The sequence below is a fragment of the Athene cunicularia genome (assembly GCF_003259725.1).
Source record: "Athene cunicularia isolate RWA chromosome 13 unlocalized genomic scaffold, athCun1 chr13_part1, whole genome shotgun sequence".
NCBI lineage: Eukaryota > Metazoa > Chordata > Aves > Strigiformes > Strigidae > Athene > Athene cunicularia.
In genome coordinates, this window is record NW_020799117.1 from 392,533 (window position 1) to 419,985 (window position 27,453).

The 27,453-nt window shown below is 55.6% G+C and overlaps 1 protein-coding gene and 1 long non-coding RNA gene across 3 annotated transcripts in view; one reads left to right on the plus strand and one right to left on the minus strand.

Annotated features, from left to right (window-relative positions):
- The window catches only part of PPP2R2B (protein phosphatase 2 regulatory subunit Bbeta), a 95,895-nt gene that overhangs the window by 55,912 nt on the left and 12,530 nt on the right, over positions 1-27,453 (plus strand). For both annotated transcript variants that reach the window (XM_026858358.1, XM_026858359.1), the window contains 3 exons: positions 14,020-14,117; positions 15,671-15,836; positions 18,056-18,168. In XM_026858358.1, the coding sequence (XP_026714159.1) occupies positions 14,020-14,117; positions 15,671-15,836; positions 18,056-18,168 (377 nt within the window). The remainder of the gene's footprint in view (positions 1-14,019; positions 14,118-15,670; positions 15,837-18,055; positions 18,169-27,453) is intronic.
- LOC113485289 overlaps positions 23,928-27,453 on the minus strand; it is a 12,649-nt gene continuing 9,123 nt past the window's right edge. The window contains exon 3 of the long non-coding RNA XR_003399392.1: positions 23,928-23,939. This is a non-coding gene — a long non-coding RNA (uncharacterized LOC113485289). The remainder of the gene's footprint in view (positions 23,940-27,453) is intronic.

Genomic DNA, 27,453 nt, shown 5'->3' on the forward strand with positions numbered 1-27,453 from the left:
TGGCACAGACATCCAGCTTCCGTTGGAAGAAATGTTAAATAGACAGAAATCTAGTTTATGATGGGTTTCAAACCGAGCAGATGAGAGGCGTGTTGTGGACTGGCCCCATGCAGGGGCCCTGTCACACTTTTCCTGGGCTGACGTGAGTTTTGCACTGCCTGCTGCGGGGTGTGTCCCCGAGGCGAGGAGCGGCAGGGCGGCAGTGCCAGCGCGGTTGAGCCCGGTGTGGTGGCAGAGCCCCAGTGGCTGACCGCTGCCTGCAGGAGTGCAGCACCTTTGGGTGCTGGCGGGAATGGGGTGCGTTGCACAGGGAGTCCCTAACAGCACCAGGAGGGTGCTGACAAGGAGAACGTGAGGACCTACAGGTGATGGGACTTGACTGGGACAGTGGCAGAAGAAACACCCTCGGCAGAGCTCGGTGGTGCCGATGCCGAGTTGAAAGGCCCGGCTTGCTGGGGCCTGGGCTGGCTCAGGCAGCGCGGGCACAGCCCTGTCCTTCGGGTGGCATCGCCAGCGCCGCTGGGCTGTGGCTGCTTGAGCCCAACGAGAAAGAAATCCTTTTGTGATGCCTTCCAGCTTGATATAGCCCCAGATGTTGGATTAAGCCATCTTTAGCTGATTAAATTCAAATCTATGCAACAAATGCCAGGGACTGTCTGTACATAGCTTCAGTGTGTTTGCTTTCCCCTAAATATAGAGCAGGGATATGAAGCACATTCTCTCAAATACCAGCGCTCTCTGAGGGCTGTGGCTTCCACGTGTGCTTCCCGTAAAGGTGGATTATGGCTGAGGAGGCTCAGCTGCTCCGTGCGGAAGGTGTTTATCTTCCTGTTGCTACGTTCCCCGTTTGCCTCCTCCCGTTCCCCAGTGTGCGCCAGGCCTGACTGCGTCGTCTCACCGCTGAGCCACTGGCGTTTCTCCCTCTGCGCTGCCTCCCAGCTGCCCCCACACACGGGCAGCCCAAGAGTTCTCATTTTGGGGTGTCTATGAAAACCCTGCAACGGTCCACCCTGTTTACACAAGTACCCCCGTGCAGTAGACAGCGCTTTTCCTGCTCTGGTGTATGAGCTTTCTAAAGCATGTTCTAAACTGCATCACCCTCCTTACGGCTTTTCAGCTTCAGAGGGGGAGTACCCTGGGGCCGTACTCGACTTGGGCCATGAGGGCTGCAGCCTCCAGTCCGTAGCTGAAGCGCTGCTGAAGAGCAAACGTGTGTCTGGCCAGCAGTGGTCTTTTGGTGAGGAGGTGTCTGATCTCGGGAGCTTCAGAGGAGATGGGAGTGGAGCATCTCACCTCAGAGCTGGAGAGAAGGTGAACAGTTGTGATGTCCATCCTGTAGGTGCCTGATGGGGTCGTGAGATCCGCAGCGTGCCTGTGCGAGCACTCGAGGGCTGTGCCGTGCCCGGCCCCGTGCTGCCCGATGCCCGGGACAGGCGTTGCAGGAGCTGGCTGTGGGGCCTGGAGCCCCAGGAGGGTAACGGCCAGAAGGTCTTCGGACCCTGCGCGCTGGGGAACCCCGGTCTGTCAGACTTTGAGGGGAGCTGCGGGCCAGGAGGGGAGGACCCCGTGTGAAACCTCCCGTGAGCTGCCCCATGCCTGGCTGCAGGTTCTCAACTTTACTCAGGTGTCAGGAAACGGGGAAGGAGGAGAAAACCGAAGAACTCTGATGAGGGATATTCTGAGCCCAGTAGCCCAGATGGTGGGTATGGCTTAGGGGATTCAGGCAGCTCATGGAGCCATCCCATGACCAGGTCTGCCCACCGGTACAATCGTTCCTGTGAGTCTCTGTGTTTGTAACGCATTTTGTCATCCTTCATGGACAAAGTCTCTCTAAGTGGTGCTCATTATTGAATGCTCAGTACCAGTGTCCTGTAGAAACTCCACTTGCAGGAGGAAATTTCTGGTGCTGCACTGCCTGCATTCAGTCAAGGTGCTTGTTCCAGGGGCACCAAACTGGAATAATGAGACAGAGAATGCATCAGCGCAAGACGATAACAAATTTTGGTCATAAGCTGAAAACAGCTGCTGTACATGAGAGGAAAGCTTGCTGCTTCCAAATTTTACTCGCTTAGCTGACATTTGGGTACTTCTAATTAAAATTTTTAAAAAATCAATAGGTTTTGCTGATAAGCTAGCAGATGGCTTCAGCAAGATGACCAGAAAGGCAGAATGCATGGCACACTGAGCGCTTTGGCAAAACATCCATCCTGGTGTCTGTATGCCGACCCTTTTGCTGTAATAATAATTTAACAGTGTACACATGTGTTAGGGTTTCCTGGGTGTGCACAGCAACATCTCGAGAATACCTGTATGTCCCCTGATGATCTGAGCCGGTTGCTGTAGTGGCCACCACGATGTTGATCTTGCTAGAAGAGCAGTCTTTGTATTCCTGCTGAAGATAAAGATCTTTTAAATACAAAGAACCAGGTGTTGTTAATGTCTGTGAATTTCTGTTTCCAATGTCAGCTGTTCAGGTTTCAGCAGCCAGTCATATCACAGAAACTACAGGTTTTCAGAAGGTTTTTGGAAACCTGGCCACTTTTTGGGTTGCTTATTCCTTTATGCCATGAATGAGAATTGCCCAGCTGGTTTCATGGCAGATGAGAGAGCCCGAGGTTTGTAGAAATCCTTAGAGTTTTTAAACATGTTAGTGTGGAAAGGGTGGAGGGCTTGGTCAATGCTCAGATGCTTTTTACAAAATCTAATTTACTTTAAGAGTATATTTTTTCAGGTGGACTTGGATTTTCTACTACTAGTTCTAAACCCAAATCAGCCATACTGAGGAGGTTTTCTGTCTTGTGTGCCTCTAGGTCTCTTGGCAAAAGGATGGCAGCGTAAATTCGTGAGCCAGGGCCCAGAGTACAGTCGGATGAATTGTCCAGGGACACTTCGGGCAGCATGAGCCCGCCCAGCAGCACCAGGCGGGAGAGGCTGGGAGGTCTGCGGGGGGTGCTGGCGCCGGGGGTGTGGGTGAACCGCTGTCAGCTGTACCCCTTCCCAGACCATGGCCCTCTGATCCCCTTGAACAGTCAAAACGCCGGCACGTCACAGAAGGCTGTCCTTGCGTGTGTGCGCGCCTGCGTGCAAGAGGGATGACATAGAAAAGAACAGGAAAAAGAGAAGAGTGCTCATACAGGAAATGATGGATTTTGGTAGCTGCACAGTTCGTGACAGGTGTCATTTGCTTTGAAATTACCGCACTCTGTGGAGCATGTTCTGTCATTATCTTAAGCATACTTGGTGCGTCTGTCCCACCACAACCAGGATTATCAAGGCGGCATTTTTAAATCTTCCCCGTCACGCACGGAGCTGTGTGCACGTTTGCTTTCCACGAGCGGGCACTACAGCCTCCCCCCCTCCTTGTGCGTGTCCTTAAGTTGGTGTCTGAGGGGATGACAGCGCTCGCCTGGGGCCAGGCCCCATGGTCGGCTCCGGCCATTCCCGGGTGCCAGGAGGGGCCGCGGCTCTTGCGTGGAGCAGGACCCGTCCTGCTGCTGGGCCGGGGGCTTCACGGCGGGGAGGGCCTGTCCCCACGGCACAGGCTGGGCTCCCCTGGCCAGGGAGCACCCGCTGGCCTGGCAGAGGGCTGAGCCAGGGGTCCTGCAAAGCGAGGTGCGCTGGGACACTGGAAAGCAGCTGTTAATTTTCCTCTCAAAGCGAGAAGGATTATTTGTGCTGGTAGAGAGATTCTCTGGGTCCCACACTAATTGTCTTGATTAACATGCTGTTCCGCCATCACAGGTGTAAAGTGTAACAGCTCTATAAGGTTTTCATAGCCTGACCAATTAAAAATTGTCATTAATGCCAAGCGAGGGGTTTTGTGTTGCACGTGCAAATCCACGACCAGCGAGGGTTCGGGCACACACGCAGCCCGTGGAGTGCCTGGGGGAGCTGGGCCAGCCTCCTGGGACCCAGCCCTGGAGCTCTGCCCCTGCTGCCTCGTCACCCCCTCGTCTGCCTGCAGCGAGGCCTCTGCTTCGCGAAGGGACCCGCGTCTCCCGGGAGAAGGGGGACGCAAGAACCCAGCGTGGGGGTTTCGCCGTGTACACCTGCCTTTGCCTTGCTGCTCTCAGCCCTTGGCCTCTGCCTTTGATACTTCTCGCCCCGAGCCACCATCTGCACCAAGATACAGCAACGAGCGAGCGCTTCTGTCCTGCGAGTGGTGGCTGCCGCATGGCCCCGGGGACACGGCCCAGGGCTGCAGCAGCGCCATGTCCGTGGTCTGCTCCGGTACGCTCCAGAGCTGTGGCCCGAGGGCCGCATCCTTCCCCACAGGATGGGTGTTCCCTGGGCTTGTCAAGATTGGGGTGTTCCTGCCCCAAACCCGGGAGGTTTTTCCCACCCCTGTGGCATGTGAGTACCCCAGCTGGGGTAGGAGGTTTGGCCCGGCCTGTCACACAGACCGAGCCCCCGGCATCTCTCCATTTCACCCCCTCTCTTCCTCTTCACCCTGTTCCTTGCTCGCCCGGCCCTGCAGGGCAGATGGTGCCGTGGCCGGGCTGCGTGGCCGGACAGGAGGGCCTGGAGCCCTACACGAGCTCCATGAGAGCGAGCGCATTTCTGCGCTGTGCTGGGAGAGGTCCTGGAGCTCCCCTGAGCGGGGGGCTCCTGCCCCGTGGTTTGCCGGGCATGTTTGTTATGGTCAGCTGCAGCGGGGCCCTCTGAAGGCAAGACGTGTTGGAGTGAGAAAGAAGTATCTCTGCCCGGGGCCATGCTAACTTATGGTTCTGCCTGAAGCTGCTGTTGGCTTTCTTTTCTATTGTATTATTCTGCCTCTGTTAGTGAACCGGCCCATGAGGAACTGCATGGTCTCTGCTGAGGGCGTTCCGCTCCGGAGGAGCCTTCGATCGCGGCTGCCACATGCTGGGGACGGCACTGCCCCGGGCACCCGGGCCCGCAAGAGCCGCTGCTCTCCCTGTGCCTTCCTGCTAAACACTTCCACATTATTTCCTCCTGAACCCTCATTTCTAGCAGTTACAGTGAATCAAACCTTGTGAGGATGGTGGGAGAGATGTAAATTCACATTCTTTCATGTAGGCACTCTGAAACAGGCACTGTGGTGGGGGAAGCTGTAGAGATGCACTGGGGGAGCTGCCAGATGGAAGTTTCTTTCGTCTAGGTCGGTAGCACTAAATTACTCTTTGCTGTAACAAGGGCAAAGAAATTTTGAATGTGCCAGTATTTTTAGCACTTAAATCTAGGAGAGTTATTCCATTTTGGGGAAGAGTAGCAGCTGCTGCTAGCTCTGCAGCATCGCGTTGTCGCGGCGAGGAGCCGTACGCAAACGGCAGAGCCCAGCGTGTGTCCAGCCCTCCCCGAAGCTGCCGGGAGGTCTGGCTCAAGCTGTGGCTCCAGCCCGATCCCTGCAGGGAACGGCACTCGCGATGGGGCAGAGGAACTGCCCCGGGCATTCCCAGGCCTTTTCTCCGTGCTCAGGGGTGGTGTTTCTCCGCAGAGCCTGTCCCTCGCTGCCGCAGCCCTGGCCCAGGCGGGACAGGGGGCTCGGCCGGGCGCAGGTGCTGCGCTGTGCGGCGGCAGCCAGCAACGGTGTTTCAGGGCGTTTTGCTGATGATACCAGATCCTTACTGGGCTTAATGCAGTGGAATTGATTTCTATTTGCCAGGCTATCATTCACCTCAGCAGGGAAAAATCAATGCCCATCAATCACGTGATTTTGCATGCCATTAGATCCCAGCTTAACCTCTGCTGTCCTCTTCCCTTCCCGCCCCGCTGCCCCCCGCCATGGGCCACACAGTTTGGGGGAGGATCGATGGCCTGGGCTCAGCCCTGCGTCACCCTGCCTCTCTGGTGGGGCTCGGGTGCCACTTCCCTGTCCCCTCCACAGCCTTGCCCAGGCTTTTCCTTTCAGCCTGTCTTTTCTGTAGCTGAGGGGCCTTGGAGTTCTCCTGGTTTTGGATCCTCACTAGCCCTTTTTCACGGGCAGGGAAGAAAGCTGCATTCAGGTCTTTGGGTGAGTTTTTTGCTCTGCCTGCTGGGGTGGTGACAAGGGGGCCTGGCTCTGCCGTGGGCCGTGCTGGGGCTTGGGGCTGGGTCTCACTCCTCAGCCGGCACTGGCAGTGCTGCTCGTGGAGCTTCTGGTCTGCTTCATGTCCTGGGAAGTGTTTCCAGGATGCTCTGGCATCACCCAAGAGGTGACCCGGGAAAGCTTCCGAGTCCCTGAAGTGGCCAGGACAAGCCCTCAGTTGTAGATCTGGAGGGACTGGCCCCAGGAGCACCCTCCGTTTGTCGGCCAGTCAGCACCCACAGCAGTCTGCATGGTTGGCCGGTTTGCATTTGGGACTGGGTTGGTTCCTTGGTTTGGGTGTTTTCTTTTGTAAATCTGAACTTACAAAGGTGAGAGCAGGTCATCGTTCCTTTTAAAACACCTTGCAGTGTTCAAGCCCTCACACTGGTATTTTCACAACTCTCCATCAAAACTCCGCAAGTCTGCATTTAAAGCTCTGACATGCAGTGTGGATTCTTCATCGCTGACAGCGTGTGAGTTTCAGAGTTATTAAAAAACCCCCCTCTCTTTGTTTTTTTTTTAAGAGGCAGACAGAAAGGGAAACCAAAGGGATCTCTTAAACAGTGAAATGCAAAGAGTCTCACAATTTCCTGAGCAAGATAAGACCCACAGGCTGTCGCTGAGGTTTGGAGCCAGGAGTCCTCGGGAGGCTGAGGGTTGTGCTGCATTATTCAGTGGCAACTTGAAGGTTTGTGTCGTCCTTGAAACCCCTCTCTGAGCTCGGGGTGGTGAGTTGCAAGAGATGGTGCTTTGCCTGCACAGAGACCCCCGCAGAGGATCCACGGGTGGGCTTATGGTCTGGCTCTCCCATTACCAGACATGGCTGTGTCCTTCATTTCCCTCCCTAAGCTGTTTAATTTTTCATGACCTCCTCGTGCTTTCTTCATCCACCTGAATGGTTTCAGCTGTAGATTTGTTTTGCAGTTAACATCACCCGTCGGTCCCAGGTGCTCTCTCCACTGTGGCTGAGCAGCAGCTGGGCAGGGGGATGGTGCCACAGCTCCACCACGTTCCTGGTCAGGGGCAGCATCCCTGGCCGCTCAGCAAATCCCCCTCTGCCCTGGCTCTGTTTGAGGGACTGACGTGGTGGGGAGGAGAGATGTGCTTGCAGTGAGTTATTATCCCACACTTATCAGCATTAAACTGGATTTGACAACTCATAGCCTGCGATTTGAATGATCTAAATCCTTCTTCATTTGGCAGCCTGGTTTGCTGTTATTTATGGTGCTTCCCAATTTATTATCATCTGCAGAGCTGGAGGCTTTGTGTGCGGTGCCATCCGCCGAGTGATTTATACAAATAACAAAAAGAACAGGGCATCCGGAGCTGAGCTGCGGTCACGGGGCCATGTGCCGGCTGGCAGGGCCCAGCGCGCCAGCGAGATGGGGACAGTCGGGTGCAGGGAAGAGGTCAGGACCTGCCTGAGGAAGGCAGAGCTCCACCCTTGGGGGATTAGGGAAGGAATTGGCCCGATGGTGTCATCTGCACCGCCCCAGGGCTGGGGTGTGGGCGTGGGGTGACAGACCTGCCCACTCTCCCCACCCCAGACCAGACCCGTCATGCTGGGAAAGCAGCCTGAGGGGAAGGAGATGCAGGAATGAACAACGAGGATGGAGGATCGGGTCCCTCCTGCGCTTCCTCCCCGGACGCCCAGTGCTTGCGGGTTGCCCTCAGTTACAGAAAATGTGCAGGTCCTGGGGGCACCGGGGCTGAGGTGCGGAGCAGAACTGGGGGCTGAAGCACTCCCCCGGCTCTGTCCCAGGTGTCGGGCTGAGGGACTCTCGGCCGTGCTGTGACAGGGCCTGTCCCAAGAAAAGCTGATCTTGTCACCCCACGGAAGGGCTGGGATCGCGTTTTCAGTAGGTACATAAAAAAGTGAAGAGAGAAAGGAGAGCAAAGCTTGGCTCAGCTGGAAGGAGACAGATTGCCAGGGCTGGTTTAGGGGTAAATCCCTTCTGGGTCGCCCCTAAGTGTCCCTGAGGGACAGACCAGGGCTGTCACCCCTTCCAAGGAGCAGGGAGGCAGCGGCCAGTTCCTTGGAACTGGAGCTGGACAAAATTTGAGAGTTTTGTCGTATTTTTGACAACATTTTGTCAGGAGCAATAACAATCCTAAAAAGCATTGAAAACGTTGCAGATTTATTTTCTGCCGTTTTCTCTCCTGATTATTGCTACGTGATGCTCTTCTCATGGATCTTCCATGACTGTAAATAGATGGATCCTCTTGACTTCAGCAGGCTCTGCCAGCTTGGTGTCAGTCCTACAAAGCAGCAGCAAGAACACCTACGCGTCACTTGTTTTGGGGGAGTGAAAATCGGGTCGTTTTATGCATGAGGGGCTGAGCAACAGTGACGGAGCACCAGGACCTGAAGAACAAGCCTGCTCCTCGATACCGCTGCCTGGGGCGAGTGAGCTGTACGAGGTGTTTATAGGAACAGAGGAGCTTTAGGGTGAAAGCATGCATAGCAACGAGGAGATGTCTTGTTGCGTTGGAAATTGCCAATTTTGCAGCTGTATGCCTGACTCATTTGTGGACCCCAGACACAAAGTTTACTGTTTGTGATCTTCCCACTGTAGCCAGTTTATCACAGCAGTGGTTACAGTGATGCTCCTCCTGCTTTGCAGAAATATTTGTGTGTCTGCCGTGGTCCTGCCCTGCGTCTGGAGGAGGTGGTGCGCAGGAGGGTGCGGCAGGCGCGGGCGCAGAGGCAGGTGGGCAGGACGCTGTCGTGCGGTGACTCTGGCATCCCCCGCTCCGAGCTGACACGCTGCAAACCCTCGAAACGCGCCTCTGCCGACGTCCCTGCCTGGGCAGCAGCTCGGTCCCGCAGGCAGCGCGGGGCCGTGCCCCCGCCTGCCCGCCCGCGGCACCTGCTGCTCTGTACTGGAAGCCGCGCCGAGCTCTCCTGCAGGGCCCTGCTAGCCTGTTGGGCTGTCGCAGTGCCATGCGGCAGCGTGCGGTGGTGAAACTGCTCTGCCCTGCTGGAAAGTGCTCAACTTTGGAAGAAAAGGCAAAAACCCATCACTTCTGTGCAAGGCAGGCCCTGGAAAACGGTGCTGGTCAGGGGGTGCCTGGGCTGTCCCGGTCTGTGCTGGGCATGAGCCACTGCCCAGCGCTAGTCGTGCTGGCTGACGTGCCGTGGGGACACGCAGCCACGGGCAGGGCCCTGGGACCGAGCCAGGCCTCGGGCCGCCCTGCTGCACCCTGACCCCCGCGCAGGCTGCACCGGGGGTGTCACCCTCTGCCAGGCCTGGCAGAGGGCTGGGGACACCCGCTGGGACAGGCGGTATCAGGGACCATCTGCATGGAGCTGATGATGATGTGGGGCAGGTGGGATGTGCTGGGAGCAGAGATGAGGTGCCTGGGGCGCTTCAGGAGTGGAATGAGGTGCCTGGGATGCTGCAGGAGTGGGGATGGGGCACCCAGGCCCCTGCAGTGGTGGGCAAGAGCAGAGGGGCAGCAGCGTGGGCAGCTCCCCCCTCTGGGTCAGGCTGCTCCAGGGATGCAGGTCCCAGCACCGAGTGCAGCTCCCCTGGTTTTGTCGTCTTTCTTTTTAATAACGGGCTCATTTTCCCCTGCCTCGTGGAGAGCACGCCTTCCCTCCACACTGGGAGAGGGGGAGGGGGGCGTGTGTGTGTGTGTTATAAATTTCCTATTTTTCTGATAAAACTGTATCGCTACGGCGGAAATCAAATCCCGTCTTCGATATTTTTAGCATGAAAGCGTGAAGGAGCACTGATGCTGAGGGAAGGGAGGACGGGCGGGTGCTGGCAGAGGGGAGGGTCTCCATGGAAACTGTTTTCTTTAAATTCCCACATTCGGGGCACTGAGCGTGTAGGAGGTGATGAAGGAAATGAAAAAGCAAAAAAAAAGAGAGAAGCTTTTTTCCTTTCTGTTGTCACAAAACTGCTATAGGAACCTTAGGAGAAATGGGCATAAATTATTGATCATTTCAATGTGAATACATGTGCATTTTAATTAATATTCACCCTGTCGTGTGTCTTGAGAGCAGGGGTGGGGGGATGAGCCAGCAGCAGCCCATGACTGACCAGCCTGTGCTGGAGGGACCCAAGTTCCTGGAAGGTCATTGTGGGAAGGTTCTGAGGCTGCTCTGTGCCCCTGAATTGTCGCCTCTTCAAGACTCCTCCATCTTACCCTGGGAATGTTCTCTGGTGCAAGGCGAGACCGTTGGTCCTGCCCAGAGCCAGCGCCCAGCCCGCGGGTCCTGGGGGTGACGCTCTGGGTTTTGCTTCGGGTTCAATACTTCTGCTCAGAGAGGGGTTTTTTAATTGTTAGGGGGTTTTTAAGGTATGGAAGTGTGTTGTTAGCCAGGCTCTGTTATTATCCTTTGAAATCCTGACGGTGGGCATGAGCATCCCCCTTCCCCGCGGAGCCCGGGGGTCCCGGTGGTGCCTGGACCCGGCGCTCTGGCGGTACCTCTGCTGACAAGGTGGTGCATTAGGGAGCCGGTGCTGCCTGAAAAATGTCTCACTGCATCACAGAAAGTTATTTTTAATTCATTGAAAAGTGAATGACCTAAAACCAGCAGCTGGGATGGAGAAAATTAAATAGTGCAAAACATACATTTTCAAAGGGAAAAGTGCCACTTAGTGCGAGGTGCAGGTTAACGCTGCCTGGCTGCGGCCGCTGAGGCTCCTCGGCTGCTGCTGCAGCTTCTGCACCCGCACGTTCTCTGCCTGACCCTCGGCTGGTGCAGGAGTGAAAGCCTCTGCGTGAGCTGGGGCTTTGCTCAAGCTGCCGAGCCAGCTTTGGTTCCAAACACAAAGTTTCTCAGTGCTTGAGCGGGTTTGATTTTGTCTGAGGCACCTGTCTACAGCGGTGGGTGCCGTTACCTGTGCGGGCGGGAGGCGGCTTCTGGCTTAACTTTCTAGGGATGGGTTTTTTCTTACATTTGTTAGACCCAATGTCCTTTCCTTGAAATGGCAAATTGGTTTCTGATTCTGCAGGACCCTCAAACGCTGTAGCAAGTCTGGCAGATTCACAGCGACATGGGTAGGATTTGCCCTGCCTAGGTGTTCCTTGCCAACCTTGAGCGGGTGTTTAAAACACCTGTCCTGCCCCTTCAGACATGTTCCCTGTGTGTGGCGACTGTAGGAAGGAGAGCTCTGTCAGCTGGGTTTTGGTTCACTGGCTTTGGCTCCTTTAATTTTGGAGGTTCTAGCTTCAGTGCAGCCTCTTCGCAAAGGTTTCCCTCATGCAGGGACTCGTGGATCACCATTCTGGTCGAGCAAATCCAAGGGTAAAGAGCTGGGTGGGTACAAGAGGTTTGTTTTTGTAGTAGGTGCTTGTTTAACAACAGCATCAAAACCGTGTCTGTACTGTGGGAGCAGGCTGTTGATCTCCTTTTTCCTTCTGCCAAACCCAGTAACGTCGCTGTGTATTGTGGCTTCGCTCAGGAGCGGCGCGGAGGAGGGAAGCGCCTCGCACGCAGCACAGGGAGCTCTTGGGAGCACCAGGGAACGTGCTGGGTCGCCTCAGTCCCTGTTGGAGGCGGAACGGTGATGTAGAAGTCAGAGGCTGTCTGTCAGTTATCTGAGGCATTCATGGACTGGAGACCTCTTGGCAGAGAGGGGATCTGTTCAAAGAGGTTTTAAAGAGCTGCAAGAGCAACAGAAGCAACCAAGAATTACGTGTAGATTACATTGGTTAGGAGAAAACAGATGAAAAAACCCTGAAAACCTTCCATGACCTGTTTTCCAAGTTGCTTAGTGGGAAGGATATTTAACAAATAGTTAAAACCCAGCCAGGAGAGGAAGAACAGGTGACCTGAAGAAGTTCAAGATCCATTCTGTAACTTTGACCCCAAAAGACTGAAATCCCTGACAGATGCCGTCTGTGCTGGCACTGCAGCCCGCCCCGCCACAGTTGGCCTGGCTCTTCTCCGGCATAAGCAAGAGCAGAGCTCGGCCTCTCTGCACCACGCTTCAGCCTTTTCTTTTAGTGGCAGATGGTTAAAACCTTCCTGGCAGACTTTGCTGCCCATGGAGGTGGTCTGAGGCAGAAGGTTCCATGCCAGGGAATAAGGTGCTTTGCCCTCGCGCTTTCCAGCTCAGTGCCAGCCAGCCCAGCCCTGGCACTCCCCCCTCTCCTCTTGCTCGGCAGGACGGGGTGTTACCGTTGGCCCCTTGGGTTTTACTTCTGCAGCACCATCTCCATCTGCGGTGAAACCGTCTCCCTAAATCTGTACACAGCAGCCAAGTGGTGTAAATGAATTAAGATGAGCTTCGGAACGCATTCGTGTGTCACTGCAAGCATGCTTCATGCTGCAGAGGTGGGACAGTATTAACAGGAGCAGCCCAGAGTTCATCACGCACCTGCCTGCGGCCATCTGGATTTTCACAGCTCGGCAGATGTGGTGGGGTCCTTGCACGCTGTCAGGGACAGAAGATCCGGACAGAGAGTGGGACGCCCCCTTGAAGACAGAGAGTGGCGGCCAGTGTGAACAAATCGGGGATGGTCTTGTGTCCTGGGTTTCCCTGCACCGGAGGACTGGTTTCCCAGGCCGATGTCCTGGAAGAGAGACCCTCAGAAGTGTTCCAGTCTCCGAATTTGGGCTGACGGCCTTTTCTTCCTTCTCTTTTCTAATCTGGTGTGGTAACTTTCTACTACGTGTCTGAGAGTGATGAAAATCGTAGGAGGGAGAAGGGGCACTTCAGGTTATGTGGTTCTGATGTTTTCTCCGCTGCCGTGGGGCAGGAGGAGTCACTGCGGCACTCTGCGGGTGCCGGTGCCCGCGGCCGGGCAGCTCCGGTGCCCCGAGCACGCAGCCATGGGCAGCGCAGCCCCGTTAGTGCGGGTGGCCTGCGGAGAGGAGAGGAGAGGGGGAAGAAATGCAAATGCTGTCAGCCGTGGCGGCAGGGGGGAGCTGCTGTTACCACAGCTAAGTGCTGTTCATTGCAAAATCAATCTTGCACCCAGCACTGGGGTCGTTCTTCCCCCTCCCCAGCCTCGTGCTGGCGGGAGCTGCGCTCCAGGCAGTGGGTGAGCACCAGTTGGGCAGTAATTGCTGTGGAATTAACCTCTGACATTCTTCTAAAAATAGGCCCAATAAATCCAATCATTAGCAGCTCTCCTGCTTGCTTTGCCTCAAGGGTAAACACTGCAGATTAAAGCATTTACAAGTTACAGGTCCCTGAGCATTTCCCCGCTTCTCCCCGTTACTGCAGTGAACCCCGTCCCTGCTCAGGGGCTTTGCTCCTGGTCTGCGGGGAGGGAGAGCGGCGCAAGCGTGGTGGCTTTGGGGTGACAGAGGGCGGAGAGGCCTCGCTTTCATTTACCTTGATAGACGATGGGAGATTCAGCAACAGCCAGTGGAAAGTGGCCGAGCTGTTGGGGTCACCCAGGCTGCTCTGCCTGGGGAGTTCTGCCGAAGAATACAAAGGTGCCTTCATCTGCCAGGGGCGAAGGGAAACAGGGAAACCACCTCCCCGAGCGTTGGAGAGGGGGAGCAGAAGAGCCGGGCAGGAGTGAAGCCTGCCCCTTGCCTGGCCGAGGTGCTGGGGTGGCACCGAGCCCTCCCCAGGTCCCGGGAATCAATCGCATCCTCCGAAGTGATGGGCGCAGCTCCCCGGGACGTGAAGGGAGTGTGCCGTGCCGTGCCATGCCGTGCCGTGCCGTGCTGTGCCATGTCATGGTGTGCTGTGCTGCGCCACGCCGAGCCACCCAGGTCCACACCCCTGCTGCCCGCAGCGGTCCCCAGGCTGCGCTGGGCACAGGAGCAGCAGGGAGATGGAAACTCCCCTGAATCTGGCCGCCGGGGTGCAGGCCAGACCAAGGGGGCAGGAGTGCCAAGCAAAGTTCCAAAATGCTGTGGCCATTATTATTATAAACAATAGAGAAAGGGAGATTTATGGAGATCCCACAGGGGACAAAGCGCTGACAAGGCGTGTAGCTGTACAGGGAATGGCGCTTCCTAGAGGCCTGTGAAAGGCAGTCTGCGGTGACTTAAATTGTCTTTGTCTTCTTCTTTCCAGCTGACATCATCTCTACAGTAGAATTCAACCACACTGGAGAATTACTAGCGACAGGGGACAAGGGGGGCCGTGTTGTAATATTTCAGCGTGAGCAGGAGGTGAGTGCCAGTGAATGCAAAATGCCCATTTGATCCTTTTAGGAGAAGCTTCCTGCTGTTTCCTAATCACTCTGTGTCACTCCTAACCTCAGGCCTCTCCTGGCAGACTCCAAACTGAAAAGCAACCATTAACATAAGCAGAACTAGATTACGTGTTGTAAAACAGCCTCCAAACCACATTGCATTTCCCACATCCTTTTGCTCTGCCTGCAGCTCTCTGCAGCCGGGTGTAACTTGTCCATCTCATAGCTAACAGCACCCGAAAAAACCCTCCCACACCGCCAGGATGTCTGGAAATCACGTTTCCCTTCTGAAATGCTTTGCCCCAGGACATTTTAACAAACCCTCTGTTGGAGCCTCCGGGTGAGGATCTGCCACAGGAGGGGCGAGTGCTCAGCCGCTGGGCCGGGGCATCTGCGCTGGCGTGCCCAGAGCCGGCCTGGCCCACGGGAGCTGCATGGCCCCAGGAGGTTCCCGCTGCTTCTGGAGCCATCCTGGTTAGCTGGTCCCGGTTAGTTGGTCCCGGTTAGCTGGCTCCCGGTGGGAGCCGTCTGCCCCGGGGGGTGTTTTCTCATGGTGGGAGGGATGAGTCAGGCCTGGCCATGAAAAATGTCACAGTCCAGTGGCTCTTTTAAATTTTTGTCAAAGTTACAGCCTCAAAATTGTTTCTGTATACGCTGGAGAGAACCAATCGGTTAAAGGTTACATGCAGAGATGCTTCATCAACCTTTCCAGCAATATTTCACTTCTCATTTTATTATTCTACTGCTTTTCCTGAACTTTAAGCCTCTGAGCATCTCACCGGGTGTATTCTGTGCAGCTTCCACTTTGGAGCAGCGCCATGCTCCAGGGGACAAGCGGCACTTCACCAACCCAAACACTTCATTTGCATGTGGGAAGTTCACCTCCATGATAGTTTTCCTTTCAGTACGCAGCCCCGTCCGCAGCCCGGTGCTGGGCGGTTCACCGGGTGGGATTTGCAGGTACACGATACCGCACAAGTCCGAGCGCTGGGCCGTGGCACGTGGCGCCAGTTCCTGCACAGATCATGTCCTTTTCTTGGTTGTGTTACTCCTGCTTTGTATGTGTGCACCTGTGGGGCCAACGCTGCTCCCCCCCTGCTGGTGCTGTGTGGCCGGCTGCTCCTCGGGGGATGCTTTCACTGCCCGGCATGAACTGCCGCTCGGTCCCAGCTGCTCACGGGGATGCCAGCATGGTGGGCTCCATCCCCGCTCTGTCCCTGCTCCGTCCCAGCTGCTCACGGGGATGCCAGCACGGTGGGCTCCATCCCCGCTCTGTCCCTGCTCCAATCCTGCTCCATCCCCGCTCCATCCCTGCTCCAGTCCTGCTCCGTCCCCACTCTGTCCCTGCCGATCACAGCAGCGTGTGGGGTCGCTGGGCCGCGGGAGGCCGTGCCGGGGGCTCAGACCCGTGCTGCCTCACCGCAGCCAGGCACTCACTGTCACTTAACAAACCTTAGAGAACCAGAGAGCCAACACAAAATGTTCCCTTGCTCCATGTGCCTTAACTTCCCCCTGTTCCCTTCCCTGCAGAGCAAAAACCAGCCCCATCGCAGGGGAGAGTACAATGTCTACAGCACCTTCCAGAGCCATGAGCCGGAGTTCGATTACCTGAAGAGTTTGGAGATAGAGGAGAAGATCAATAAGATACGATGGCTCCCGCAGCAGAACGCAGCCTATTTCCTGCTCTCCACCAACGGTACGTGGCGGCAGCCGTGGGCAGCCCGGGCCAGCTTGGCACACACCAGCACTGCCATCCCACGGCCCCACAGCCAGACGGGGCCTTCTCTGTGTGTTTCTGTGGGGAAAATACACGTTAAAAACCCATCGGTAACACAGGTGTCACGGGGGAGCAGGATCAGGCCCAGCACTGTCTGGCTGAGCTCGATTCCCGCACACGAGGTTTTGTCCTTATTTCACAGCAGCCTCACAGCAAGGGAGGGAGCCTTTTCCCCTGCTGACAACTTTAATTTTTTATTTTTTGGATCCTAAGAACTCTTTTTTTAAAAAAAGAAAAACTGCAGCAGATTTGTTTCAATTTGCAGCTGTGTTCAGCTCAGCAGTTCCATGTTATGTTCAGATAAATATCAGGAGGATCCAGGAGTATTACTTGGGATGAATGGGACCTTAAGATGGATGTGACTTAATTACTTCAGGGGAAAAGGAGGGGTCTAATTATCTTCCGTAACCAACTTACTTTGTATTATAGAATTGACTCTATTGATCATTGTAATAAAATTCAAAGACTTATTAAACTCATTTGGGGGAAGAATCATTGAAATGCAATGAAGATTAATTATAGAGCATAATGTTCTGTTAATTGAGTTTTTAAATAGTTTTTTGATTAACAGGGATATTATCTTTCCATTTGGGATGGTGTTTCATAAGCTAGCAGGTTATCAAAATGATTCTTTTAGAAATACTCCCGTGTTATGCTGTTTCTTTTTGTTGTTCCTGTTAAACTAACAGTATATATAGAAACCCTCTGAAATGAAGCGGGTTAATAAAAACAGAATTAATGGCACTCGGTTGGAATTGCTGTGTAAAGGAGAAAATGAAGATGGATGATACGGTTGTATATGAAACCTGGTGGAAGTGATGATAAACTACTGATAGAGTCTCTGCCAGGAGACTCGAAAGAAAACACCATTATTCAGAATAAAGCCAGGCGTTCCTGGGGCTCGGTGGCTCTGGGCAGGTGGGACGCCAGGAGGGGACAGGGAGCCATGGGGGCAGTGTGGAGCTGCCTTTGGCCCGCGGTGAGTGCTGGGCTCTGCGCAGCCGCTGGTGGGGAAGGTCAGGGTGACGTCTGATGTTTTAGGCACCATTACACCCCCCTGGGGGAGCGTCCAGGGGCCATGTGCCTCCAGGCGCACTCCGATCCTCCGCCTGCTGCCGCCCCAGCTGCCTTGCCGGGACCTGGAGTCTCCCAGAGCTCTGCCCCGCTTGCTGCACACTGGGTTTCTGCAGGAACTCCACCAGAACCAAAAGTATCATCTACCTTGTGGCAGCCTGTGCCTGATGAGTTTTAAAGCTGTGCAGAGGTCCCAGTGCCTGCTGCTGGCACGGGCGCTGCTGCACCCCGACACCTGCGGGGTGACACCCAGCTGGAGTCACCCCCAGTGTCCCCGTCCCTCCTTCCCTGCTGCCGGAGGGGCTGGTCTGGGGCTGGGGGTCAGCGGGGATGGCCAAGGGGTGTTTGCAGAGCGAGGGTCAAAGAGGAGAAAGGGAGCAGCTAGCAGGGACAGAATTAGGAGAGCTGGTGCTTCCTTCGTATTTAACACATTTCCAGTTATTAGAAGCTGAATTACTTTAGAAATTCCTATTGGAAAGTAACCGGTGTCCCCCAGGTGACTGCTGCATGAGCTGGGAACTGTAGGAGGAAAAATCTTAGGTGGCAATCTGCTCTGGGCTGGGTGTGCAGGTGCGGGGCAGGGGGGGGGGCATGTCTGTGTGTGCACAAGCGTGTGCACGTGTCAGGGAGGAGCAGAGCAGCATGTGTGGCACTGGCCCCTCACCAGGACCTGGGGTTCGGCTGCTCCCGGTGCCAGCACCTCGTCACCTCCTCTGGGCAGAACTCGGCCCCGTCAGTGGGTAGATCAAACGCCAACGTTCAGGGCCTGAGCCCTGGGGCATCACTTCCTCTCTTGGTTCTCCATTAGTCCAGGAGTTCTGTTCTGTTGTTCAACATCTCCTTACATGGGGCGTAACTGCACCAGCACTTGTCTGGCAGCAACAGGAAAACCGGGGCTGGGGGATAAAGTGCTGTGGTGAGAGGTACCTCTGTGGCCCCTTCGCGCGCGCGGCTGGCGGGGACACAGCAGATTTCTCACCGTCATAAACCGTCCGGCCTCGGTGTGTCGGTCAGCGGTGGCTGGGGGGCAGCCGGCTGTAACGTCTCCTCTCTCCTGTCCCCAGATAAGACTGTGAAGCTATGGAAGGTCAGCGAGCGGGACAAGAGGCCGGAGGGATACAATCTCAAGGATGAGGACGGCCGCCTCCGAGACCCCTCCATGATCACCATGCTACGGGTGAGTGCGGGGAGACCGAGGCTGCCGGGAGCCTTCCTCTTCAGGCTCTGGGATGAAAATGGCTGCTGGTGTCGCCTGCGTGCCGCGGTACCAGTAACACCCCGCCGACGCGGTAGGGCGATGATGGAGGGCAGCACTTGCTCCTTGTTTTGGAGGCCAGTGCTTTGCCTGGTGTGTGGGTGTGGGAGCTGCCGCCGGGGTGGTGCTGGTCCTGGGCCGGTGTGTCACGAGGCGCCGCGTTTGGGCTCGTGGCAGGTACCCCTGTGCCGCCCTGCACCGCCGTGCGTGCCCCGTGCCCTGCGTGCCCCATGTCCTGTGTGCCCCGTGCCCTGTGTCCCCCGTGCGCTGTGTGCCCAACGGGCGAGGTGGCGGTGAACAAGCTCTCCCTTCTTAGTGTGTTTGCAAGCACAACTCCTGCTTCAGGAGCATAAGTACTTCCTCTAAATGAGTTTTCCTCCCAGCGTAAGGAGATTAAAATCAGCCTCCCAAATCAAATGCAAACACCTAAGGCTTCATTTCCCATCTCCTGCAGGGGGAGGGATGCCCAGACCCCATTAACGCAGCCGCCCCTGCGCCCTGGGAGCGCGTCCCTCGGGCATGGTAGCGCCCGTCTGCTGGGCATCGCTTTGCCGCCTGGGCAGCTGCCTGCACCTGCTCTTCCCAGGCTGCCCTGGGATAGCTCTTTATGATCTTTAATTTGCATATAAAGTGCCTGCTCTGGCCTGAGGTGCTACGTGCCCTGGTAATTCAATCAGAGCTCACCTCGTGCCCCAGCAGCTCCGGCAGCGGGTGCAGCAGCGGGTGCAGCAGCGCTGGAGAGCTCGAGCGCGTGGGCTCCAGCAGCGAGCGGGGAGAAGCCGTGCTCCCCACCGCCTGGTGCTAGAGCAGGGAGACAGTACCGGCTTTAACCCACGGGCCTGGAAGTGTCAAGTGTGCAGGAATTTTGTCATGACATTAATCAGACTAAAGCAGCTTGTAATTTATTAACATCCTGACAGAATTTGCATTTTGAGCACTTGGTGGGTTTATATTTATATATACAAAATTGTTGCTACGATTACCCTTGGCTCATTCTCTGGCTTCCAGTTCCATTGGAGATGAAGCCATTGAGAACCCCGGACAGGTAGTTAATTCTCTCGTGCTGAGTTGTTCCTGGTGGCTGGCAGGCATTTTTCTTTACTGAGGAAGAAAACATTTTATTTCATGTATCCGTGTATCTGCTGTCATGTTTCAGGCAGCATTTCCAGCCTGGTACGTGTTACTTAGAGAGCCCGTTGGAGGAGCTTGCTCAGCATCTGCTTGTCAGTGCTGGGTTGTTGGTGCTCTGAGGGCTCGGCGGTGTAAGGGCTGTTACTCCAGGTAGCGCTTCCTCCTTGGTGTAAACGCGCTGGAAAGGCCCTGGTCTTCCTGAGGAAACGCAGGTCACTGTTTTGCCTAAATCTGCCATCGCGGTGCCGGTGCCAAGCTCCGCTGCGGTCGCCTGTCGGTGTCAGTCCTGTGCCTGGGGGCACCTGAGCACCCCAGCACTGCTGGAACCACCCAAAACAGCAAATGCAAGGTCAGCATTCTCAAAGGACCAATTTCTGAATGCTGATTTATTTTTATTTCTAGTCTGTTCTTTAAGAACATTGAATTTCTGGAGGAGGTGAACTAACTCAAGAGTCCAGGATAAATGTGATGCGTATTTCTCTTCTTTCCCAACACAAACTGTAGCAAAACTGCCAAAAAAATCAGTATAACCTCTTAAGCAAAATACTTAATTATGGGAACACTGAGTTTTGAAATGAAACTTTTTAACCTTTTGAAAATGCATTTTTATCTGTTGGATTGACCCAGCTGTCAGCTCTGTAGGCGTCACGACATCTGCCTCACCTGCAGTGGCCGCAACCGGGTCAGAACCCAGGCTGGGCAGCGGGGGGAGCGCGGGGGGACGTGCACCACCTTGCATGGGCAAGGGGAGGCCACGAGGAGCACGGCGGGTGGCCCTGGCTGGGTGGCACCGCGTCCTCCCCTGCTCACGGTGCCGGCTCTGCTGCCCTCCCCACGGCACAGCTCATGTGGGCTCTGTGGTGCCGTGTGTGCCGGGCGGCAGACCGCTGTCACGTACCTGCTCTTCCTCCTCCTCTTACCCGTGCCGCTGGGTGGGCAGAGGAGCCAGCCCGTGGGGGTGGCACAGGTGGATGCAGGAGGGCCGAGCTGGCGGGTTGGGCTCCCATCCCGGACCCACCTCTGTGCCCCCCGTCTGCTCCCACCATGCCAACGGGCAGCAGCTGCCAGTCGGCCGGAGCCTGCGCTGAGGCACACGGGTGGTGTGGTTATGGCAATAAATAATCGTTGTGCTTATCTTTGCTATTGATTGTTGGCACGAGCTGGTGACGTTTGACCACATACTGGCCCTTGAATTGGCGGAAGTGGAGCTTAAAACCAACCCGGCTGTTTCTGGAAGTGCTCAGCCTGAAGTCACACCATCCAGCCCGTCCGGCCATCACCGCTGGTGCCCGGCGGGGCGTCTCCGAGGAGGGGCAGGGATGCCGAGGTGCTGCTGGCGCAGCCAGTGCCAGGCCCAGCCCTGGGCAGCGCGGTGCCGGGGGTGTCCTGGGAACAGGGGCAGGGGCAGCCGGCCAGTCCCACCGGGCACCCCCCTGCCCTGTCCCTGCTCACCCTGGAGTGCCCCTGCCCTGCCGGGGTGGATGGAGTTTGCTCAGGAAGGAGGGAACTGGGATTTTTTTTTTTTCCCTGTGAAAAGTCACACTGGAATATCAGAGAACTGGGCACTCTTTACTGGAGTCTGCTGTCTGCCTCAAAAGTTTCAGCCTTGGTTTTACTTTCATTCCATTTATTCCTGGCAGCAGCTTGGCGCCCTGCGGCTGGAGGAGTTTGGTACTTGGGTGTCTGCCCTCCTGCTGTGAGATAAGACTGCAATTCGGCTGCTCCTGCTTCACGGAGCGGGAAGGGGTAAAACACGATGTAAGTGCTCAGTAGATGGTTATTGGTCTCTGCCTGCACAACGCCTGCTGTCCCTGAGGGCGGAAGATTGAGGAGTCTTCCACCAGCCCCGCTTTGATGGAACGTTTTGATGATTTTGCTCAGACAGATATTTACATAGCTGTAACCATTTTGCTGCAGCTTGGTGTATCTTTGACATTTAATTGTCCTATGATGCTTGTACTTTGGAGTAAAGCCGCATCCGTCCACAGTTTAATTTTCAACCACAGACAAGCAAAAAGGTTTTAAAACCACCTTGCTGCAATCATCTCTTACCTATTCGTCGTAATGGTTTAGATGTACTTGATGAGCATTGTTCTCTGAGGAATTTCTAACCCACATAGTGCAAAAGGCATATTTATCTCCGCTCAGACTGTAAAGTAAGGCTCCTGCAGTTGTTAGAAGAGCTCTGCTGTTAGGATACCCCCAGTCCAATAGCTCCAGCCCTTTGGCCTCACTTAACGGCCCCCGCGAGCTCTTGAGTGCCGCGCAGCGTACGGCCGTACCTACGCTGTGGGTTGTGTACAGGAAACCACACTAATAATATCCAGGGCTTAAACCTTTCTGAATCGAGAGTGTGTTTGCTTTGATTCCTCACAGCTCGTGTCAGGCTGCGGTGAAACACCCGTGAAACACCCGGAGGCACCCGGGTGCTGTGTGTGCAGTGGGGCGCTGATGTGCCTCTGGTGAGCGGAACGAGGGAACTGGCCAGGGGGCAGCTCCTGGGCCTCCCTCTGCTCTAGAGAGGGGTGATCTTGACCTTGTTCGTTTAAGGAGAAGGAGCAGGAGCGGGCTGTGCCGCCAGCGCTACCTCGGCACGTAACGCCTGAGCTCGGAGCGCCGCGGGGCCGGCCGCCTGCCTCCCGACCTGCCGGGCCGAGGCTGCTGCTGGGGAAGGGTCTCGTATCAGGGCTCTGCGCGTTCTCAAGCCAGTCCGGGGTTTCTTACTCCACCACGTCCCTGCTCCTGAGTTACGTCTGCAACAGGGGGAGCAGCCGGGGCTCCCCGGGGCTGGCGGCTGGCAGGGCTCTGGCCGGGGGCTCTTGGGGGGCTGCTGCTGCCTCCCTTCCTCTGTCCCAGGGAGACCCAGGGGAGCACAGGTACCATTTGGGAGCAGCTTTCCCTGCCCTGGGCAGCCGATCCCTGCTTCGAGCACTTGAGAATGTTGGTGAATAAGGAAGCAGCCTGGAGACTGGCTGTGTGCACCCAGTGAGCTGGGGGAAGGGTGGGCTTGGTTGTATCCTTCTCCAAAGCATTATCATTTAAATGACAAGGTAATGTGAAACATTTGGCTTTTTTTGGCTATAAAACGCACATGGCAGAACTAATCAATTCCAAATGATCGTCATCAAACCGTTGCTACAGAAATGAAAAGAAAAAAAAGGTTTTTCCCATTTTCCTTAGTTGCTTACATTGCTCTAAAGCAACTTGGAGTGTAATGTGTGTGTGCTCGCCTGCCCTTGGTGGCCTGGCCCCGTGCTGTGCCAGGCTGTGCCATGCCATCCCGTGCTGTGCTGTCTGTGCCATGCCGTGCTGTGCTGTGCCATGCCATCCGTGCCATGCCATGCCATGCTGTCCATGCCATGCCGTGCCGTGCCAGCTCAGGAAGACGCCATGCTGGTCTGAGATGTGCTGGGGACCTGCAGGCTGCAAGAGCTGGGGGGTCTGTCATTTTTGTCCCTCTGGAAGCAATACCTTGTGTGAAGAGGGCAAGGCTTGGCTCAGTCTCCCAGCGAGGCACGGCCAGTCGGCAGGGCTCGGGCTCTGAAGTCACCGTGCCAGTTGTAGTGGTTCTCCAGGGAATCTCCCTCCGCCAAGCCCACGGCAGCACCCGGCCTGCCCGTGTGCCCTGGGTGCACCTCGGCTTGCTTCATTCTGTAGAACATGAAAAAAAATGGAGGAGCCTGTTTTGCCACTGCTTTTCTCATTTTTTTGTTTTTCCCAGGTCATGAGCTGAATTCTTTCTTTTCTGATGAAAACTCATTATTTATCCTTTCAGTATTTGTGAACTTGCCTTGAAATGCTGATGACCAGAGTTGACCTTTCAGATTTTTTTTCTCTTTTTCCACAGCAATTACACTGCTGGTATCTGTGTCTAGACATACTGTAAAAACAATGCGCTGGGCAGAATTACCAGCCGGGTTTGGATTGCTCTGAGTGTTTGGTAACATGACTGTGCTTCCACACACTTCCCCCAGGAAAAGGAGGAAAATTGTAAACGGCCCTGTGGGATTTCACTGACACCAGCTCTTTTTCAGTGGGAGAAATAAGTTAAAAAATATTTTTTCAAACAATTACTTCCTCAGTTCTAATGAGATTGGCACAAAGACTTCAGGATTTTTAACTTCAGATAAGAAAAATGTTCTGTTTGTTTTTTGAGGTTTCTGCAGATTTATTTCAGAATTTAGGTACAGATGGTGAAAGTAATCAGGGAGTGTAATAACTGAACTAGGACAAATTCTCAGTTACAAACAAAAAAAATCCTATTGTGCTATAAAAATATACAAAGAATGGGAAATCTGGGCTGCTTTGGGCTGTATGTGGAGCATCACTTGCAGTCAATGCTCAGCCGGGCACTCAAACCCCTCCGTGAACGGGCCCTGTCTTTGGGGACGTTTGTGTGGGCCCCAGCAGCCCCGCAGAGGGACTGGCGTCAGGCTTTATCCCTGTGCCTCGGTGCTGGTGGGGCAGACACTCCTGTGACCCCCTCCCCGCTGTGGCTGGGCCCTGCTGCCCGCAAAGGGCTCTCGTCTCTGCTGGGGCACCCGGCTGGGGACAGAAGGACACTGGTGAAATAAGGCTCAGAAACAGGCCCCAGGAGCGGTGCTGGTGTGGTGCTTGGCAGGGAGGGACACATCAGTGGAGGGGAGATGAAACCAGAAGCTCTATCACCTACACGGCCTGGAAGTGAGAGCAGGTTTATCCTCCCGCAGGACTGTGCCGTCCACACTTCGCAGGAACGATCCGATCAGACAAAATCCTGACAGGAAATTGTCAGCCTGCCATGAAAACAGTGTTGGATGCACATTTTGTCTGCAAACTATTACCTGCAGGCAGCGTTGGCCAGTTGCAGAATGTGACTCGTGTAGGTGAGACCTGCGTGTCGGGGAGCACCCGGGGGAGCTGGGCGCTGGAGCGGGCGCAGAGCCCTGCCGCGTTGCCCCCGAGCAGCTGGCCCTGCTCTCCCCTGTGCCAGGAGCTCCGTTACATTTTCCTTCTTACAAACCCAGGGTCAGGTTAGTCCGGGTTCCAGCTGTGACTAACCATGCTTGGCCGAATCCTGCCGGCTCGCCGGGGCCTGGGCTTTCTCCTCGTGAGCCAGCCCTGTCCTATTCCTCCCTTTAGGAGATTTTGGCCCCCGGCGCATCCCGTGCGGGTCCCCGGCAGCGCTCTCCCTTGTGTGGTGGTTGTGGCCCATCCCACTGCGGGGCTGTGCTGGGGGCGTCCTGTCCCCCGTCCGACCCTGGCAGTGGCAGCTCAAACCCGGCACACCTCGGGCTCGGGGGGTGGTGTGAGGCCTTCATCTTTTTTCCCTGTGTATTGACTTGTGTCTTGAAAACCTCTGGGCAGAAATGCTGAACCTCTGCATCTCCTCAGGCTGCCTCCACCACAGCGCTGTAAATGGTGAGGAGAAGCTCTGCCAGGTGAAGCTTTTCCCCGTAGGAGCAGGGAACATTTGGTGACAGTCGATACGATGGACAAGGAAAGGGGGAAACCTGGTGGGAACAGGGGGCAGAGCAGCGAAGCGACAGCAATTCCTGACATTGCGTTCCCTGCGCCGTGGTCCCGCGCTCGGGGAGGCGGCTAGAGGCCATGGAGCACCCGTGGGGAGAAGGGGCCAGGGCACGCCAGCTCCCTCCACCCCCCAGCCACTCAGAAAATGAATTTTACAGTCCAGGGGGGGATGAGTGCCTCATTAACCCAGGGAAGGGGAAGCCTCCACCAGGCAAGGAGAGAGGAATCGAGTCTGCGCTTTGAGTGAGTGGGACTGGCTCTTTTGCAGGGGGTGCCTGCTGGAGGCAGGAGGAAAAATTAAGACATACTTTGTTTTAAATGAAAAATGACTGGCATTCCCCCCCCTCCCTGAAAACATAAAGTAATTTAATTTATTAGTGGTTTATTTTGTTTGACAGCCTTTCTATGTACTTGATGCGGTTTGTTACACTGAATTACCCTTTAATAATGGGTGTGTATAATCCCAGAGCCTGCCCTGCAGGTTGGCTCTGTAATTGAAGAAGGGATGCGCTGGGGAGGTCTCTGTGCTGGTGGGGATTGCCATAGCAGTGCTGGTGGGAGCCGGGGGCTTTATGCAGATGCTGACTGGGACTCTGCCTGCTTGGAAAAAAAAGACAAGTTTCAGCCACTGTCACATTGCCCCATTTGTTGGGCACTTTCTTCTCACTCTCACTGGTCGCTGCCACCCTGAGCCTCTCCTGCATTCTCCCCCCGGGCTCGGAGGGGTCCGGGGGGTCTTCCCCAGACCACCCTTTCTTGTCCTGTAACGCGGGTGTCTGCCAGCCGCGGGGATGGGCCCCGGGGCGCTGGGGGTTCCTGCGCTGGGCAGGAGGCGGCCGAGAACAGGCCGGTGCCCGCACTGGGGTCGAGCCGTCGCCACAGACTCACATCGGCTCCCCTGCGTGATGTGCTTCCAGCCGCTTCAGGGCAGGCGTCAGCGGAGAAGAGATTAAACCCAGGCAGGGGCTCAGCCTGTGCTGGGCGCCTGCTCCCCTTGGCCGTCCTGACCCAGGGTTTGCCTTCTGCCTCAAGATTTCTGCTGTTGTGGGACGAGATCCCTGGGCCAGTCTGTGCTCCCAGCACATTTCTTGCTGCTCCTGCCACAAAATGTCAACGCTTTCAGGTTTAAATACTCATTGTTGATAAACTTGAGTGTAACCGTGCGGCACGTGGTAAGGAGGGGCGTGGGCACTTGCTGTTTTCCATATTCCAGGGCAGATTCTTGCCACCGTAGCAGATAAAAAATCCTGCCTTAACAGAATACTCTCAGATGACCAGGTTTGTTCCTCTCATGGGGTTTTACCTGGTGATAGACCAAGTTCCAGACATAAATAATGCCCCAGAGTTCGGCTCTGGAATACCATGTGGGGGATTTTCTTGGCTGAAGAGTTGATCTTAGCTCTGTGAGTTGCTGCCATACACGAACTGGGCAGGGAGCTGTGCTGGGGTGCTGGAGCTTGCTCTGGCTCGGACCTGGGTAGCCCTGGTTGCTTTGCACTGCCGGACTGGGGCCAGTCCTGGGGCTGGACCACGAGGCCACACAGCCTCATCTCGCTGAGTGAAGTCCTCTGCCGAACCCTTTGCTGTACTTATTTTTGTGCCCGGCAAGGCCTGGTGTAGCCGTTGAACCCCTTCCCCTTGCACAGCCGTCACGTTTCCGACAGCCACGGTGACAGCCCAGTTCTAATCGCCGAGCGCAGCGCAAGGCTCCGTCCCCAGATGGCTGGGCAGAGTCCTCCAGCACAGACGCTGCATCGCTGGCTCTGTCAGGCGGAATTAGCAGGCAGGCTCGTCACATTACGCTCAGGCCCTGAGCTGGCAGCCCCTGTGCTCCAGTGTCACTCGAGCTGGCTGTCACACTCCCGTCCCCACCTCTGCAGCCATGGGAAGTCTCTTTGGGCAGCGCACACAGTGTACACAGTAATGAAGTTGCTTGAGGGAAGAGCTTTCTGGCAGCATGGGCTGACACCTTGCTAGTGCGTTCAGTTGCCTCAGGAGCGCTCTGTCTGGAGTTACTACGTACGCTGCTCCTTGCACACGCTGTTGGTACCGCAGCTCGCCGTCCCCCGGTGTTTATGCTTATTCATCTAAAGGCAAACGTGTAGCTCTGTTTCTAGTCCCTCCATCTGTCCCTGGCCTGTGCGTTCCCTTTCCCTGTCTCATCTCTTACCTCCATCACTTTGCTGTGAAGCAAACGCAAAAATGTTAAAAGAAAAATCTGTGCTGACCTGACTCTTGCAAGAAACATATTTCTGTTAGAAACGCTCCAGGAATTTCCGATTCCTGTTAACAGTGACAATACAAGGCAGAAGTGGGTTGGTTTTTTTCTTTTCAAAGAAGGAACACTTGCGGCAGCAGAGCTCTGCGCCTGGTTTGATGGGCTGTCGCTGCCTCCCCGCAGTCCTGGTGCCGCTCTCAAGTGTCGAAGGCGTCCATACCTGCCCATCCTCCTGCTCACGCCCTGAGCGAGGCGTTGGCTTCCCGGGCGGGACGTGGGGGACGGGGCGCAGCGCTGCCAGCCGGGGCTGTGGGGTGCCCCTGTGCAGGGTGCTGGCGTGGGGCGGG